Source organism: Oryzias melastigma, linkage group LG8 (genome assembly GCF_002922805.2).
Source record: "Oryzias melastigma strain HK-1 linkage group LG8, ASM292280v2, whole genome shotgun sequence".
Classification (NCBI taxonomy): domain Eukaryota; kingdom Metazoa; phylum Chordata; class Actinopteri; order Beloniformes; family Adrianichthyidae; genus Oryzias; species Oryzias melastigma.
In genome coordinates, this window is record NC_050519.1 from 9,876,276 (window position 1) to 9,893,257 (window position 16,982).

General features: G+C 41.8%; 2 protein-coding genes across 3 annotated transcripts in view; one reads left to right on the plus strand and one right to left on the minus strand.

Moving 5' to 3' along the window:
• The window catches only part of tecra (trans-2,3-enoyl-CoA reductase a), a 5,727-nt gene extending 3,616 nt beyond the window's left edge, over nucleotides 1–2,111 (plus strand). Inside the window, exons 5-11 of the mRNA XM_024272848.2 lie at nucleotides 86–201; nucleotides 302–407; nucleotides 514–586; nucleotides 666–709; nucleotides 799–856; nucleotides 945–1,033; nucleotides 1,413–2,111. Coding sequence (XP_024128616.1) covers nucleotides 86–201; nucleotides 302–407; nucleotides 514–586; nucleotides 666–709; nucleotides 799–856; nucleotides 945–1,033; nucleotides 1,413–1,586 — 660 coding nt within the window. The 3' untranslated portion in view covers nucleotides 1,587–2,111. The remainder of the gene's footprint in view (nucleotides 1–85; nucleotides 202–301; nucleotides 408–513; nucleotides 587–665; nucleotides 710–798; nucleotides 857–944; nucleotides 1,034–1,412) is intronic.
• Nucleotides 2,105–12,408, minus strand: samd1a (sterile alpha motif domain containing 1a). Of its 2 annotated transcripts, none has more exons than XM_024272847.2 (7): nucleotides 11,829–12,408; nucleotides 9,253–9,595; nucleotides 8,714–8,847; nucleotides 8,575–8,635; nucleotides 6,434–6,506; nucleotides 5,947–6,061; nucleotides 2,105–3,213 (listed from the first exon to the last, which is right to left on the minus strand). In XM_024272847.2, the coding sequence occupies exons 1-7, from the start codon at nucleotides 12,189–12,191 to the stop codon at nucleotides 3,067–3,069; spliced, it is 1,236 nt and encodes a 411-aa protein (XP_024128615.1). In that variant the 5' UTR covers nucleotides 12,192–12,408; the 3' UTR covers nucleotides 2,105–3,066. The 2 variants fall into 2 exon arrangements, with proteins under 2 accessions (XP_024128615.1, XP_024128614.1); XM_024272846.2 differs by having other exon boundaries at nucleotides 8,714–8,850; nucleotides 11,829–12,404.
• Between the last annotated feature and the right edge of the window lie 4,574 nt (nucleotides 12,409–16,982).

A 16,982-nucleotide genomic window follows, 5' to 3' on the forward strand; every position in this document is an offset into this window, starting at 1 on the left:
GTTTTAAACACTTTTAGTAAAAAAATATTCAAAATTAGTCTGCTAGTTTCTCTTTATTTAAAATAAACAATGTGTTTTTCTTCAGGTTTTCCTCGCCGAATGTGTTGGTCCACTCATCCTCTACTTAATGTTCTACTTCCGCCTTCCCTTCATATACTCTCCAAAATACGACTTCACCAGCAGCAAGCACTGGGTGGTGCAGTGAGTGTCACCTGGATTTCTCAGATCTGCTCAGCTGACTCCACCAGAGAGATGTTTATTACTCCTTATCATTCTGTGTTTGCTTCTCCCTCTGTCACAGCTTGGCCTGCATGTGTCACTCCTTCCACTACATCAAAAGGATTCTGGAGACTCTGTTCGTCCATCGTATATCTCACGGGACCATGCCCCTCAGAAACATTTTTAAGGTGAACTGATTCGTCATTTGGCTTCCGGCCTCTTAAAGCTGAGCCAGATCTCCACGGAGCCTCATCCAGACACTTTGACTTATTATAGTCCCACTTTCTGTTCCAGAACTGTGGCTATTACTGGTGCTCCGCAGCTTGGATGGCGTATTACATCAACCATCCGCTTTACACCACTCCCTGTAAGTGCTGATCTCCGCTGTACTCGCTTTAGCTCATCTCTTGAAGCTGATATCTTAAGTCTTTCCTTTACGACAACAGCATACGGACAGCAGCAGGTGAACGCAGGTCTTTACATTTTCTTGGTAAGTTCGGTGCTCAGTAAGATCACAATTCCTGATATAAAGCTTGCTGGAGTGGGGGAGCTGATTTTCGGACACCTTTGTTCCTTTAGTTTTGTCAAGTGGGGAATTTTTCTATCCATGTTGTGCTCCGTAACCTGAAGCAACCAGGTAGTTACAAGATATGTATTATGGACTCATTCTTGTAATTTTAATTAAATAAAATAAATGTTAATTTAAGAGATTTTTTTCTTTTTAGGTTCAAAGGTCAAGAAGATTCCTTATCCAACAAAAAACCCCTTCACCTGGATTTTTTGGCTGGTTTCATGTCCCAATTACACGTATGAAGTAAGTAATCTATAACTCATTTTTTTCCTGTTCATTTTAAGATGTATTTTCTTTTTGTTAAAGGAAAAAATAATAATTTGCTGTTACCAGTAATAGACATTTTTCCTCCATAGAGGACAACCACTTTTTGGTATCTCCAGAGGACATTTGTGGTTTTTCAATGATAAATCTGAAGGCCTCGATCTCTGGGAATTGTAGTTTTTGGTGGATTTAAGAGAAATTTAAATGAACATATTTATTTTTAGTCAGCAGAGTATAAATTTGTGCACAGGACAGAGGTCACTGACATTGAAGTGTATTTTTTTTGTGCAATACATTTGCTTTTGCCGCCACCTAGTGGTCACAGCAGGTAATGTCTTCTCCTGTTTGCTGCTCACAGCTGGGCTCCTGGATTGGCTTCACAGTGATGACCCAGTGTGTGCCTGTGGCGTTTTTCACCCTCGTGGCCTTCATCCAGATGACTGTATGGGCTAAAGGGAAGCACCGCAGCTACTTGAAGGAGTTTAGAGATTATCCCACACTCCGCTCCTCCATACTGCCCTTCCTCCTGTAAGGAAAAAAAAATTGGGACGATCCTACACCCTGGAACGCGGCACGCTCTGAGGTCGATAATGGGCTTTTCCATGTGTTGGAATGACTGTAGGACGATCAAACGAGGACGGTGAAATAAACAAAGTCTTACTTATTGCTATCTAGACGAAAAAAATAAGAATGTGAAATGTTTATATTTTGCTACTTTCTTTCTTGAGTTGACAGATGTTCAGAGCCGAGTTGCTTGTTTGATCATTTTCATAGCTTTGGCAGGCGGCACTGAGATTACCAGCAGACCCAAACTGGGTTCTGACCAGGAGCAGACGATGCTCCAGGTCACACAATCCATGCAATCGTTTCCCCAGGTGACCCTTTAACGGAGAAAATTATGTTTTGTGAGTCTGAACCTGTGGATTAAGCCTGAAAAATGTTAATTGAAAATCCTTCTGTGAGGAAAACATTTTACCATCAGATAAAACTGGAGCTACAAAAGAAAAACGTTTTTGCAGATAATTCAGGATCAATAAATGATAAAACAAGTAAACAGAGACGCGAGTTTTATTTGCAGATCTGGAAGAAGTCTCTGAACTACAGATAAAAAGGTCAGGAAATACAGTGAAGATGAGGACAACACAATGTGGAATGTTACAATTCAAGTGGATGGATCAAAACACAAAGCCAGACCAGACACTTGTAAACAGAGGTAAAGATACAATATTGCATTCATAGATGTGTCTGCTTCATTAACGGATGCTGAGCAGCTATACAGAATTTACAAGGGTACACTTAGTTTCAACAATGTTTTTTGTTTTTTCATTTTTAGTTAATTTGTTCGTTTATAAAAGCATATTTAATCAGGCTGCATATTTTAAGTTTCTGGAATAATTTTCCAAAATGTGATAACATTGTTGGACCACAATCTTTAACTTAAGACAGCATCAGGGGGCGCCGTGTGAAGTCCTGGACGACATCCACAGCAGCAGCTACTGAAGGAATGACAGGTGAGGAATCGAACTCTTTACACATTTACAGTCTAACGTAGTTATCACGTAGAAAACATTTGAATCCACTTCTAAAAAGGAAAAAAAAAGAAGCTAAACATACAACTGATGTGCTTTACATTTTTGCATGACTTAAAGTTTTAGAGCTGAACACAACTCGTGACAACTCCTCTCTGCAGCGTCATTAGCTGGTTCAGATATTGCAGGGAAGCCGCCGCTGCTGCTCCACGCTTCACCTGCAGCCGCTTCTCCTCCGACTAACGGGGCCACGGAGGTTAAATTCAAAAAAACATTTGAAAAAGCAAAGACCACAATGAGAGGTAGGATGACAGTCTTATAGTTTCTGGTCGTTCTCACAGTGAAGGTGAATTCCACCGCAGCCTGCCCACCCCCTCCCTCCCTCCACACCTGCCCCTACATATGAACGCATGTGGGTGGTAGAATCCAGACAGGAAAGGGACTGCTTCAAAGTTTGAGTCAGTGCAGCGGCCGTCTGCCGCCTCAGATGTTCTCACATTCCAGAAAGTGGGTCCTCTGCAACACCTTCACGTGTCGCTCGTAGATTTTGAGGGCGGGGCCGAGTCGGATGGACAGGCCGGTCAGCACGTCGCTGCGCTGCATCAGGAGGAGGGACTTCCCGTCAATTTCCTGTTAGGGAGAGAAAAGGTACTTTAGGTAAAGTACCTTTACTTTTCAGTGACATCGTTTTAGTACAGGAGTCTGCAACCTTTTGGAGTAAAAGAGCCCAGAGCCTTTTTCTTACTGATCAAGTTGGAGCCACAAAGTCTTATTTTACCTTAAGGAAAATTTGACACTGCTTTGATTTGTTGCCTTTATAATATATATGTTTTTTATTAAATAAAAAAAAAATGTAAAGATAAACAGGGATTTTTTCTAAAAAATTTATTTTTTTTTTTTTTACTTTTGACAGAAGTTTGCATGAAGTCCTTTCAAAATAAAAGATGCAATGTGCCGGACAGGATCACCCAAGTGGAGCTAATACACTCCTATGAAAGGTTTCGAACAACTCGAGACAAAAAATGACATTTTATCTTGTTATACATTAGATATTTGCTTGAAATCTATTGATTCTGAGCAAAGTGTTGAGAAAAGAGGGCAGTGTGACGTCAGCAGGGATGTAAAAACTGAGTTTATCTTACTTCTAGGTGCACCTCAGCCATAAATGTATAAACTTAGCTAATCTAAATGAAATCAATGCTAATTTAGTACTTTTTAAATTACCATTATTTTATTTTTTTCCAACCAGTGAGCCCGTATGGTTGGGTAAAAGAGCCACACGTGGCTCTGGAGCCTCAGGTTGATGACCTCTGTTTTAGTGGCTTCAAAGTTTCATCAAAACTTCCGTTAAAGTGCTGACGGTCATAGTTTCTCTCAAAATTAATAAAAGTGACAATCTGTCCCATACATTCATTGATGCAGATTTCTGTTAGGGTCTGTAACAGCTGTTTAGGTCAGACTCACGTCTAGACAGTTTTATTTCCTTCTTTCAATTTCGATTTTTTTAGCCAAAAAAGGTGTTGCTTTCTAGGACATAGTTCCTGCAGAGCAGCAGGAGTTCACTTGAAATTCCCCTCCGAGTTGCAGGCAGGACTACTGGTATGGAGCAACTCCACCCTCACTTCCCCTCATCGTTAGAGAGCCCTCTGTTTACATTCTCTCCCACTAGCTTACAGTCCCTCACAACTCCAATCTACTGTTACTGGTGCAACAAAAATGGCGAGCAAGATTGAAGCTATCCAGACATACAGCTTTGAGCCAGATTTTAGCTCAGACAAGGAAAACGAAGACATTCGTGGATCTATTTGTTTGTAAGTTGGGGCTTAAAGGCCCGCCCAGCATATTTTCTATGTCACAAATACGATCTTTTTCAAACTGATTTTTTTTGTCTGCTCCTGATTCATAACTATTTGAATAAATAAATAACCAAAAATCACATCTCAATCTTAATTTTCTTAATATAAATGTCCTCCATTATGAGAAAAATGCCACAAGAGTGCGTCTTGAAGCTTGTTTTGTGGATGTGCGGGTGTTTGGGATCAGTGACCTGCATGACCCACTCTAAAAAAGATGCTTTTCAATAGATTATCTCCCATTTGATGCTTAAACACTTTGGTATGCAGAAGACTTCATGGTCAACTAGGTGAACACAGTATGTCCATTTACCAGAAACTGAGGAGTATTTGTAGGTCTCAGAATTTGAAAATTGTCCCTTTCAAAAAGAGGAGAAAGGTTTGTAATGTTCATTATAGATGCACTTCAATGAGAGACTGAAAATAAAAAATAGTCTAGGAAATCATATTGTTTGATTTTTAAAGCTTTATTTGTATAACGACACAGACAATGAGTATTTAAAGCCAAAACAAGCAATAATTGTTACTATCTGTACCTGTTATTGCCTGTATTTAAGTTGTTTATCTGTGGAAGGTATAAATAGTCATGTTTAGGGAGGAAGAATGCTAAATTGCTTCACAGGAACCCACTGTGAAGCATGGGGGTGGGAGTATAATGCTTTGGGGTTGCTTTTCTGTGAAGGATGATTTAGCCATATGAAGGAAAGGATCAATCCATTCATATATAGAGAGATTCGGGGCAAAATCCTCCTATCAGTGAAAGACCTGAGGATGAAACATGTCTGGATCTTGAAGCAGGACAAACACAACGCCCTGGCAACAAAGGAGCAAGTACGTTAAAGCACTTCAAGGCTCTGGGGTAGTCTAGCGAGCCACTCTGTAGACTTCAATCCAACAGAGATTCTGTGGATTGTGTTAAAGTTTGTGCTGCACAGCGACAGCCCCAAAACATCAAAGCTCTCGAGAAGATCTGCATGGAAGAATGGACCAGAAAATAGCAACTATAGTGTGCAAACCTGGTGAATACATCTCCACTTTACCACAAAACTTCTTCCAGAGATGCCTTCTTCATGTTTAAGCTTTCCAAAAAAAAAAGCTATTGTTTGAATTTTAAGTGAAATAATCCAAACTGTAGCCTGACCTGCGTTAGAGGAAAATTTAGCAACCGTGAGAGATGACTGATGGACCCCAAAAGGTTTCTAAATGGCATTTAAACCCTTGGCTAATCAATGAGCGACAGCTTTTGCCTCTTTTAGGATGGCAGATGAAGTCTCTTCTCACTGACAATGTGTTTAACACACACCTGAGTGCCTCAAGGCATTAAACAGTGAAGACATCTGCTTCTAGAGAGGTGATAACACCTCCTGATATACGGGATTATACTGGATTAGCAGCACTTTTCTATGGAAGCACTGACACTCAAATGTTTTTAAATTACTTTAGTTAACTGCAACTTGAAACTATTTTCTGTGCGTAGTCTCGTCTCCCAGGTTTGCAGAGGCGCTCTCACCTGTGTTCGGAAGGCCACGGCCTGCTCCGGAAATCCTGCAGCTGAGAAGTAACTGGCCACATCTGCTACAGTCCACTGCAACAAGTTCTGGCTCATCTTCTCCTTTTTCAACGAGCTGGAGGAAGATCAAATAAAAAAGGAATCAGAACCAGCAATCTCAGCTCAAGCTCTGAGGGAAATGTGCCACGGAGTGGTATTTCCTAGTCCTTCCGTGCCCTGTGTGATTGAACAAAGATCACCTGCCAAAGACGTGGACAAACATGTTCAGGGGCTGAGCTGAGGCAGGAAGACAAGCTGGCTGGGAGTTAAGTGTGTTTTAACATCCAGCTTCCGTCAATTATTATTACTATAGTTCACATTTTTATCATTAAAAAACAGGGTTAATAAAAAAAACTATCGCAACAATCTCTGAAAATAAATGCTAACAGGTGGATCAAACCACCGTGGAGGGCAGTTGAGACAGACTGATTGGCTCCAGGATACTTACATTTCCTCGCCTGTGCCGTTTAGAAGACCATCTTCAGCTGGTTTGAGGGATATGTCTATCTTCTTAAATGTGCCTTGGGGGGAAAGAAAGATGGGTGAGTCAAAAAAAGACATTCTTTGGTCATTTCTGTTTCTTAGAAACGTGATTGAAGCAAAGAGGACGTATGCTGAGGATACAAATATGATAGAGATTCGAAAATTACGTTTTCTTCAAAAATCACTGAATGAATGAATGAACTGCAGATTAGTTGTTGGTTTACTTTTTAAAGTTATTTTTTCCATTCAAGATCCAGATATGACAGATTTTTATTAAAAAAAGGTAGATTATTGGACCACTGTCGACTCTTGCTGCAATCCAGATCCAGAACAAGTTTATAAAAGCTCATCAATGTCAAATCCTGAAACAATTCCATTAAAGACCCACTAAAATCATGTTTTTGGTGTTTCTAACATGTTCTTGTAACATTTTTCTCATGATAAAGTACATGTATGTAAAGAAAATTAATCTTAAAGTGGTATTTCTGAGTATTTCTTTGTTCAAATTATTATGAATCAGGAGTAGACAAAAAATGTAATTTGAAAAAACTTGTAGTTTTTGTAAAAACTACAATCATGGCATCTGGTTCAAAACTGTTCAACTGCATAGCTCCAATATTTCTCGCCATTTTTGTTGCACCGGTAATTTTAGGTTGGGGCTGTAAGATACCGGGAGAGTGTAAACAAAAGGATGATAGGAAGTGTGGGCAGGCTTACAGCCCACAACTGAGAGGCAAACTCCTGCCCCTCTGTAGAAATGATGTCCCAGAAAATGACAATTTTTTTTAATTATTATGTGACCAAAAAGAAAAACAGCATAATCATGATTAAAAGACCACTGGGAACACATTTATAAAAGATCAAAAGGTGATTGGAGTGGGACTTAAAGGTTTTAAAGCTCATGATTTGATTAAGGGTTTGTTCAATTCAATCAAATATCAATTTAAAAAAAAAAATATCCATCAAAAATGATACTTTGCCTGACATAACTAGAATTTTAAACACAAAAATTGTAGAACTTTCATAAATAAAAATCTAAATTTTAAAATCAGTCTTCCTTGAAATATACTACTTTGAAGAAAAATAATTCCCTCGATTTCATGAATTAATTGATTTTTTTATCCTTTTCTCCAAAATTGTTGCTTATTATTTTCTTGGATATTAGAACTGCAGTCAATAATGTGTAAAACTATATTTTGCACTTTAGTAAAGGACGAAAGGTATTTGACCAGTTTTTAAAGTTCTCCGATCTCTGTTGAGAACACATAAACCTTTAAAGTCCTACTCCAATCACCTTTTCTAAGCCTTCCCCGTGGTCTTTTAATAATAATTATGCAATTTTTAGACAAAAATCACAAAAACTGTTGTTTTCTGTGACATCATTTCTGCAGATCGGCAGAAAATTTGACTCCAAGTTGTGGGTGGGACCGTTGGTGTGGAAGTAAGCCTCCACTGATTTCCCATCATCTCTTAGTTTACGCTCTCTTCTGCTAGTTTACAGCCCCTCACAACCTTAAGCTAACATTAGCAGCTAGCAAAACCAGAGCTATCCTGTTGTACAGTTTGATCCAGATTCCAGCTCAGACGAGAAAAACAAAGATCTGCTCATAATCCATTACAATTTTAATAAAGAAATACTCAGAAATGCAGTTTTAATCTTAAATTATTTGACATGTATCCTCCATCAAGAAAAAAAAATACTTCAAGAACCTGTTAAAAACATCACTTTCATTTGACTGGGTCTTTAATAAAACAGTATTATGTCTTCAAATTTTAATTTCTAAAAGTGAATCTTAAGTAAGATCAAACCTAGCAATATATACATCCACATTCCTGTAATTTAGTTTTTTTTTTAATTGAGTCCGAACCCTCCAGATTGGAAAAAAAATAAGCAGGTTAGAAGTAAAAAAAGTTCTGGCAGGATTCTGATCCTTAAGGCAGCTGGACTTTAAAAGGTTGATCCAGGAGATGTTTCACTGCTAATCCGAGTAGAAGCTGTTCTGATTAGCAGCAAATGTTTCCTAGATCAACCTTTTAAAGCTCAGCTCCCCTACGAACAGAATCCTGACAATAACATGATCCGGATGAATCTACAGACATACTTACAGTTCTCGGACGGCAGAGATAATGTTTGTGGTCTTCCATCAGAGACGGTTCTGATCTCATCCTAAAAAAAACAAAAAAAAAAAAATCAAAGATGGAATTGTAGAGGGAGGGGATCAAAGGGGATTTGCCGGACAGTTACCGGTCTCGCTGCAGAGTCCGGTACCAGCTGGTCGGACGAGAGCCCGCCGTCCTCTAACTTGTCTCCGTCGTTTTTCTTGACGTTGTTTAAGTCACAGGGGGTGGTAGTTCCGGCGTTGACCACTGGCTTCATTTCTGCTGCAAACAGAGTCAACAAGATCGTCTTTACTGGCTGCTCGCTTCTCATTCCAGCCCAATTATGGTTCTACATGAAAAAATTAGTCCAATAACATGAAAATGATGCTCTTACAAGGGAGCTGTTCATTAACCCAATATAACTAGTTTAAAGCAACCAATTACCAAGAGCCAAGCTAACACGGGTGGGTTTGAAAATGCATTATTTTCTCCTGCAGCTCTAGGATACATTAACTCCACTTCTACTGTCAAGCCAATACCAGCAATTAATCATGTAGTTGGTTGAAAGCCCCCATTGCTTCCTCATAGTCACTGCAAAGCTAAGTATAGGCTGGCTCATAAAACAATATTACAGATCCATAATGCACAGTGCGCGCGTAATCCTGTGTTTAGCAGTGTGAATACCTTTGTCTCTCTGCATTCCTGGGTGCTGGCGCTCCACTGGGCACGCTGCAGGATCATAAGCCCAGTCATTGTGAGCGAGGGCCCTGGGGCTGGAGGGGGGCAAGGAGTTGGGCCTCTGGCTGGCCTTCTGGAAAGTGGCATAGTCCTGACCCGAGCTGCACGCGGGGCCAGGGCGGGTGCCGGAGGGGGAGCAGGGGGCAGACGCCGCCTGCGCGGGCGCGCGGTGCACGGGGGGCTCCTCGGGAGTGCGGCTGGGAGAGGATTTGTCTTGGCCGTCCTGGCTCTCCTCGGCCCCCTCCTCATCTGGATTACTGTCTGTGTCCATAGCCATGGAAGTGTCCGCCTGTCGGACACGAGCGCATCACATGTTTTTTGTTTATTTGTTTGTTTTTGGGGGGGTTAACATGTAAAAAAAACATTTCACTTTATATGATGCTGTCATGAGTGATTATCTGTGGAGGAAACACATGTCGCAATTTGAGCGCGGCGTTGCCTTTCCGCGTGTTTACGCAGCAGAAATGGAAGGAAAAAAAAAACTGGCGCCGCAAACGCGCCTCCGCGCAGTTCCCCGCGAACGCAGCGTCGCCAGTCTGAATGTAACTAGTTTCGCCGAATGCACTGGTTCCCTTTCAGCATGGGCGGAGGTTTAGTCGACGGCGCCCCTGGGTGAAAAATTACCTTGTGTGCGGCTGCGTGCTCAGGACGCAGCAGCGGAGCGCACCAAAGCCCGCCCCGCGCCCGACAAAAGCGCCGCTTGTGTGGAATTGAACAACTTTCACCGTGACACGGTCACAAAAACAGCGCCATCTGATCCGACGTGCCTTCATTTGTCACGCTTTTGCCTCACTAAAATCTGCGGATCCACTCGCGGCGAGCCCGTCTCCAAGCGGCCTTGTTGATCAGTTGATTTATTGACACTGAAAAGCACATGCGGGGCCGACGAGAGCTTTTCCTGCTCGCTTTCTTTCTTCCCCTCAAATTTTCTCCAAAGTGCGCATAGAGTTGCGACTCCCGGCAAAGCCCTCGCCATTGTGTCTGTGGCGCTTTAACAGAGCGCGTCCCCGGGCCGAGCAGCGGCGCGGCGGAGCCGACAAAAGCCGTGCGTGAAGTCGACGAGCGGAGCGGCGCAGCGCAGCAGCCCGGCCGGCCGCCCCGATGCTCCGTCTACTTTTGACTCTGTAACGGATCAGCGGTTTACAGTAGAAGCGACCCCCAGATGAGGACCGCAAATGAGTCTATCATCGGACACGCCGATTTTTTTCTAATAAAAAACCTAAAACCGCAAGGTTATCGAAACAAAGTCTTTGTGTAAAGTAACCGAGTACATTCATTCGGTAGCAACACACGCCTTGCGGAGCACAAATTCAATTTGATCTCAGCTTAACCCAAATCGGACAGGCGCATCCGCCATCTAGCGCCGAGCGAACAGTTTTGCGATCGCTTTTGTGTTTAGTTCCCCGCCGCCGGCTTTTGTGTATTTCTTTACATCGTTTGTGTTTTACGTGACAGCCGCAAACATTTCAAAGACGTCGAACGGGGATGGATGAGCTGCTCGGGACGCAGAGAAGCTACAACGCCACTGAACGCGTTGGACGTGACCGGCTTTGGCGGGGTGTCCGACAATGGAACCACAGGTTCGACTTTATGCACTGCGTCGCTAGTCCCCCATCGCGCCAAAGATCGCTGGTTCGAACCCGAACCTACGAACCAAACCGGGACTGTCGGCACTTTGGGGGCGATTGCGGCGCAGTTGACAGTTGTTTATGGGACAAATGGGGGCATATTTTGAAGTACATCTGCAGCGCGTAAAATCCAGGCGTCGCTATGAAAAAAAAATGTGCGTGTTCACGTGACTCGGTGACACCGCGCGTGCAGCTGAACTCGCTTTCCAGGGATAACACCATGGAAAACCAAAATGTCCCATCGTCCCCCCACCATTCTCCTACATCCGCGGTGTTCGAGACTTTTTTCCCCCTCACCCACTCCCACGTTGATAAGTCAGCCGCGATCAAAATAAGCATTTCCAGACACGTCTTTGAAAAATAAAAGCCGTTATTATTGAGTCGGCTCGAACGCTTTTATTTTGAAAGGCCGTCCGCTCCTCTTCCGGGCTAACTCTTTTCGTCTCCGCTTTGCTAAACGCCGAGTTTGGGGCTTGAAACGCGCTTTCTGCCGCTAATATGGAGACTGTGCTTGTTGCGGTCGGGCAGAACAAAGCAACTTTGCTTCTTGAGTCCCGGGGAGGTTTTTGTCACGCGCTTTGCGACACACGAGTGAAAAGAGGCAGACTTGCACCGCACGCGCACCTTCCTTTCTTCTCGTCGGCAGCGCTCGAGCGAGGTCCAACCGCCGCTCCCCGTCTGCGGCAGTTTTGGGTGCACTTGCAAATCACTCCCCTCACCACTCCCCGCGTCCAAACAAGATAAAAGCATTTCACCTTCTCTCGTCTTTTCTCTTTTATTTCCTTTTTTTAACCAAACGCGCATGTTTGCCTGCACCTGTGAATGCAGCGCTGTGACATGACAATAACACGAAAGCACGTCAAACGTGACCCCCGCGCGGAAATCTCCACACACCTCCAAATCCTCGTCGTCCTGGTCCACGGTACCGAAAGCGCTGTCCCCGTTGCTCAGGTCGGAATGACTGGCTTCTTCCACCGCGCTCCTCCTCGCAGCCGTTGTTAACGAAGCATCGTCCTTTTTTCTGCTCCGCCGCTGGACCTTAGCGGCGTTTCGGTAGGAAATAGAGCCCTTGTAGTTAACTTTCAGCACGGTTTGTTCCTGGATTAGTTTCTCTAGTTCTGCACAGGTTCGGTCAGGCTCGGACCCGTGTCGTCTCCGGACCATTCGGCAAATCCTTTCCAAGTCCGGCCGGGCTTTCCGAGACCGCAGCGAGTCGATAGTGTCCAGAATCCACTCGCGGTACTTGGGTTCAGACATTTTTTTTCTCCCTCCTGCGCTCGCGCGTTCGCGTCTCGCCTCGTTCTCGTGCTTCGGTGCGTCAGGCTTGAACGTTACACACGGAGGCTTTCGCGAGCCGCGGTCCGAGCCCCAGAGAAGCGGAAACCTCGCTGTACGCCTCCTGCGTTTGCGTGTGCGCTTAAGGTGGACCGACGGGGTTTCTGCGTAAAAGTTTCGTTCGCGGGAGGTTTTTTAAGGTGGAATTTGCAGTCCTGGGCTGGAACGAAAGCGCCACTCCGTTCGTGTGCGCCAAAAGCGTGGAAAAAATAAGGCGTGTAGAATTTAGGTTATGTTTGTTTTGTAAATATTGCTTTAAATTGGATTATTTCAGTTTACTGGAATAAACGAAGTTTTAAAATTCAACAATCAAAATGTGTGTTTTTCCCGCCATGTGAGATAAACTGTGAATTCACAAAATCAATATTTTTTAATCCAAGTAATAAAGTACACGAAGGGGAAAAAGAGTTACTCTGCTGAAAATTGTGGGTTTTTTTTGTGTTTTAATGCATCTTTGTGGATTTTTTCCTTATAATGGAGGATATACAGCATATTATGTAAATTAACATTAAAAAATTATTTTTTTATTTGAAAAAAACAATATGCGTTATTAAACTTATTTTTAAAAAAAAAAAAGCTTGTAGAAGCGACACGTAAGTCATTCTGCATTCTTATGCATCCACTTCCAAACAAATAGATACATCTTTATTTTCCTTGTTTGGTTTCTGGCTCAAAACTGTATGGCTGGAAAACTCCAAACTCCTTGTCATTTTTGTTACACCAGTTATGTTAGGTTGGGGCTGTAAGCTAGTGGGAAAGCATGCAAAAAACTAAATCAGCAATGAAATTTGAAATTTCTTTAAATTAATTGTTCAAAACAGACATTTACACACCATTTGCCCTTTTGTTTTTTACTTTTGTAAACCCCTCCATTAAAAAAAATGATATACAGTGTATTGTTCTTTACTGTATCTCATGTTAATGCTCAGAATAAAGTAAAGAAAGTATGTTAAAATATTGGATCATGGGAAATAAGGGCGGGCTTCCTTCCACATCAATAGTCCCGGCCACAACTCAGTATAATTTCCATAGAAATACTGCCGTTCTGCAGAAACTATGTTCTAGAAAACAACACTGATTATTTGTTGATAAAACAGCACAAACATAATTAAAAAGATCACTGGGAACGCTTTTAGAATGAATCAAAAGATGATTGAAGTGAGACTTTTGAAGGCCAAAAAACATTTACTTACACAGACACAGACCACTTTTAAAATATGCAATTAGTATTTCTAATTAACAACAGAAAACAAAAATTTTTTTTAATGCTTTTGTTGAGTTCAGAACCATGACTGGTACAAAATTAGAGGCTTCTCTGACACTATAGCACTACATGACGTAACACACTCCATCAGCTGATCGGGGGTTTCTTCTCCAGAACCCTGATTTTCTTCTTATGGAGCCACGGTTATCCTGCTGTTGGAAGACCCAGACATGATCCATCTTCAATACTCTAACTGTGGGATGAAGGTTTGTTCCTCTTGTAATACATTGCAGCGGTCATTCTCTTAGTGTAGCCATCCAAAAACATCCTAAATTATGATGCTACCACCCCCATGCTTCACTGTAGGGATGCTGTTCTAGGGATCATCATTCTTCTTCCTCCAGTGAAATTAAGACCCAAAACACGTGACTTTCTCCCATGACTCGTCTGGATCATCTGGTCATTGGCAAATTTAAGACAGGCATATGCTGGTTTAAACTGGGGAGCTCTCAGCATAATTTCAAACCATGACGTCTATGTATCACCACCTCGGAAACTGTGGTCCCAGCTCTTTTCGGGTCATTAACCGGCTCCTCTGGTGTAGTTCTGGGCTGAGTCCTCACCTTTCTATGGATCATCGAGACCCCACGAGGTGAGATCTTGTATTGAAGCAGAGTAATTCATCCTGTTAATATATGATCATTTGGATCTCACTCCACAAAGAAAAACATGGATCCACATTTCTGGTACTTCTGGAAAATGTAGAGACTTAGCTGTGAATTCTAACTCTTTAGAGGGTTCACACCTGTCAGGTGAAGTAATTACACAGTATTTCTTACACCCCATTTTTTAACATGTATTTGTGTGGGATTGCAAGAGAGGTTCAGCTTTCCAAAACGCTGTTAGCTGCAGCTATTCTTCATTGGTTAAAAATAAAATATAACGCATGGATGTTGGACTATATCATCAACGCAGACCTTATAGTATGTAGACCCCCACCCACCACCACTGAATTGGCAGCTTTGGTGGGGATTTAGTGTTCTTGGCAGTGGATCTGGGTAAATTTGATCCTAATTATCCCATATTTGAAGTCAGACACTAATCAAGAAGGTCGGGTTCAATCAAAATATATTAGTTGGGGGGGGATTTGGTGATATCAGGGGGGGTACACACTGCTTAAGTGTAGAGGCACGTTTTTCCACACACATTGGAAACAATTCAGAGATATAAAGGCCTTCTTCAATGCCTTTCCTCAAAGTAAAACACAACTGCTCTTTTATTATTTATTTGATCGAAGTCCAAACTGTGAGTCCCAAACCAAGATCCTTCCTCCACCATACTTCACTGGCACAAAGTAGTCAGGTCTTGGTTACATTCTCGCAGTATTCGTGAAACCCAGACTTACCTGTCTGACGAAGAGTCAAATAAAGGGGAGATTCGGCATTCCTCGGATCACATTTCCACTTTACCCAGGGACTGCACCGGCTTTTGTGGTGCGGCTGCACTGGCTGATAAATGTGGGAATGTTACCAAAAAGGTGGAATATTATCAGCTTTTATAAAGTACAAGTGGTGCTTTTTTTGAAAAGAGTGTAAAAAGTTGTAAAACAACACTGACACATGATAACACACAAACTACTACTACTACTACTATTCGTTTGGCATCATAGAGAGTCATAGAAAATGCACAAACAAAAAAAAAAAAAAAGCAAAACTGAATTCCATATGTAAAATTAAATGTTTATATTTTCATGAAAAAAAAAATAAATCTTGGCAACTTTTGGAATAGAATTTGATTTTTTTTCAATAGTGTAAAAGTTTTATACAACAATTTCTGAAGGTTTAAGTCAAAATGATAAAGTGGGTGGAGTTTATGTGCAGAGGTGGAGGAAGACTCAGAGAAAAAAACAGGAGTAAAGGACAGTTGTGAAAAGTTACACTTTTTAAAAACTTTTTTGTGACATGAATCTCCCAAAAATGAAATTACTTCAGGCATTAATGCTTACAGCAGGGCTCCGCAGATACAGTCTTGTATCAATGACAATCTTGCAGTAGTGAGGACGGGCGGTTAGACGGCCAGGCTCAACAGGAATGGTGTGGATTCCGTGTTTCTTCTATTGTTTAAGTTACAAAATTGTTGTTGACCCTAAGCTGCATGCAATCATTCTTGCTAAAATGTTGAAAATTAGTTTTCTTAAACAATTTGTTGTCCCTTTTTCCACTCATTTGTGAAGGACAAAAATGAACATTGTTTGGAAGTTTAAGGTATTCCTTGGATTTACCTGTCCCATTCCATAGACTTCCATTCCATAGATTGTCATTGACCTTGAGGGGAATGAAGAATGGTCAAGGAAGGGTATGCCGATAAAGATTCCCATTCATCGAAGGTGACGCCCTGAGGATCAGTCGTAGCATCGTCTTTCTTGACTGAGAAGCTACTTGGATGAATGTGAACATTTTTCAAGAACAAAGACTAGAGGTCAAAATACAATGAATTAACCTCAAGTCAAGGAAAAATGTTAAGAAAAAGAAGGGTTAGTGTCGTCATTGTGAATTCAACTTTGGACTAAGCACCAAATCTCGAGTTTCAATCAAGATTGAGTTCTTGACAAATGAATAAACTCTGCATGGCCAAGAAAAACATCAGAACACAATTGTGTTCAGGGCAAGAATGAGTCGCTAAAATAATTTACATACAGACTACATGAACAAAACACAGAAACATCAAATAATCCAGTAATTCAACAAGAGTCTGAAACATCTACGAAGGAACTGGTAAGTCCTGCTATCCAAACAACTCACCAGCAGAGTGAAGAGTAAGTGGAACTCCAGTACTTTCAAGTATTTTGGGTCCCTGGATGTACAAGACCTTTACAAACTGTGTATTCAGCGAAAGTTTAATCGAGTTGGTTGAAATTTAAAGATAGTCATGAACTGCTGTCATTACCAAACACCGGTTAACCATCACTGCTCTTATTTTGCTCATTTGCTATCAATAATAATTGTAAATTAATGTACCGGTCATGATTAACACTGTTTTGCATAAAAACCGTTACAAAGTGCAACATTTTTATCATAAAATTATACATATAAAGACTGTGGTAGACTTAAGGATAAGCCTTAGGCTTTCTATGCCTTGAACACAACAAAATAACAGTTTCTTGGGATGTTGAAGTACTATACTGAACAATCACGTCATTAATACATACATACTTTACAACCCCTGATGTTTGACTCAAGTACGTTTTTATCCTCAAATGAAAAACGTAGTCAGGGTTGTTCTCGTTTTGCGTACAGGTGTAGGAAGACGCTGCCGGCTGGCTGCTAACTGCTGCTGCGCCGGGATAAACACAACACTGCATTATTCAAATGAGGCTGCCAGCCACTCATTCACAGTGATGGTTGGGACGGCGAGAACGCCACAGCAGGAGCAGCCACCGCCGCTGCCTCTCGTCCAGCGTTTAACCTGCAACAGTCTCAGCCTGCCAGACTAAACACAACACAAACATG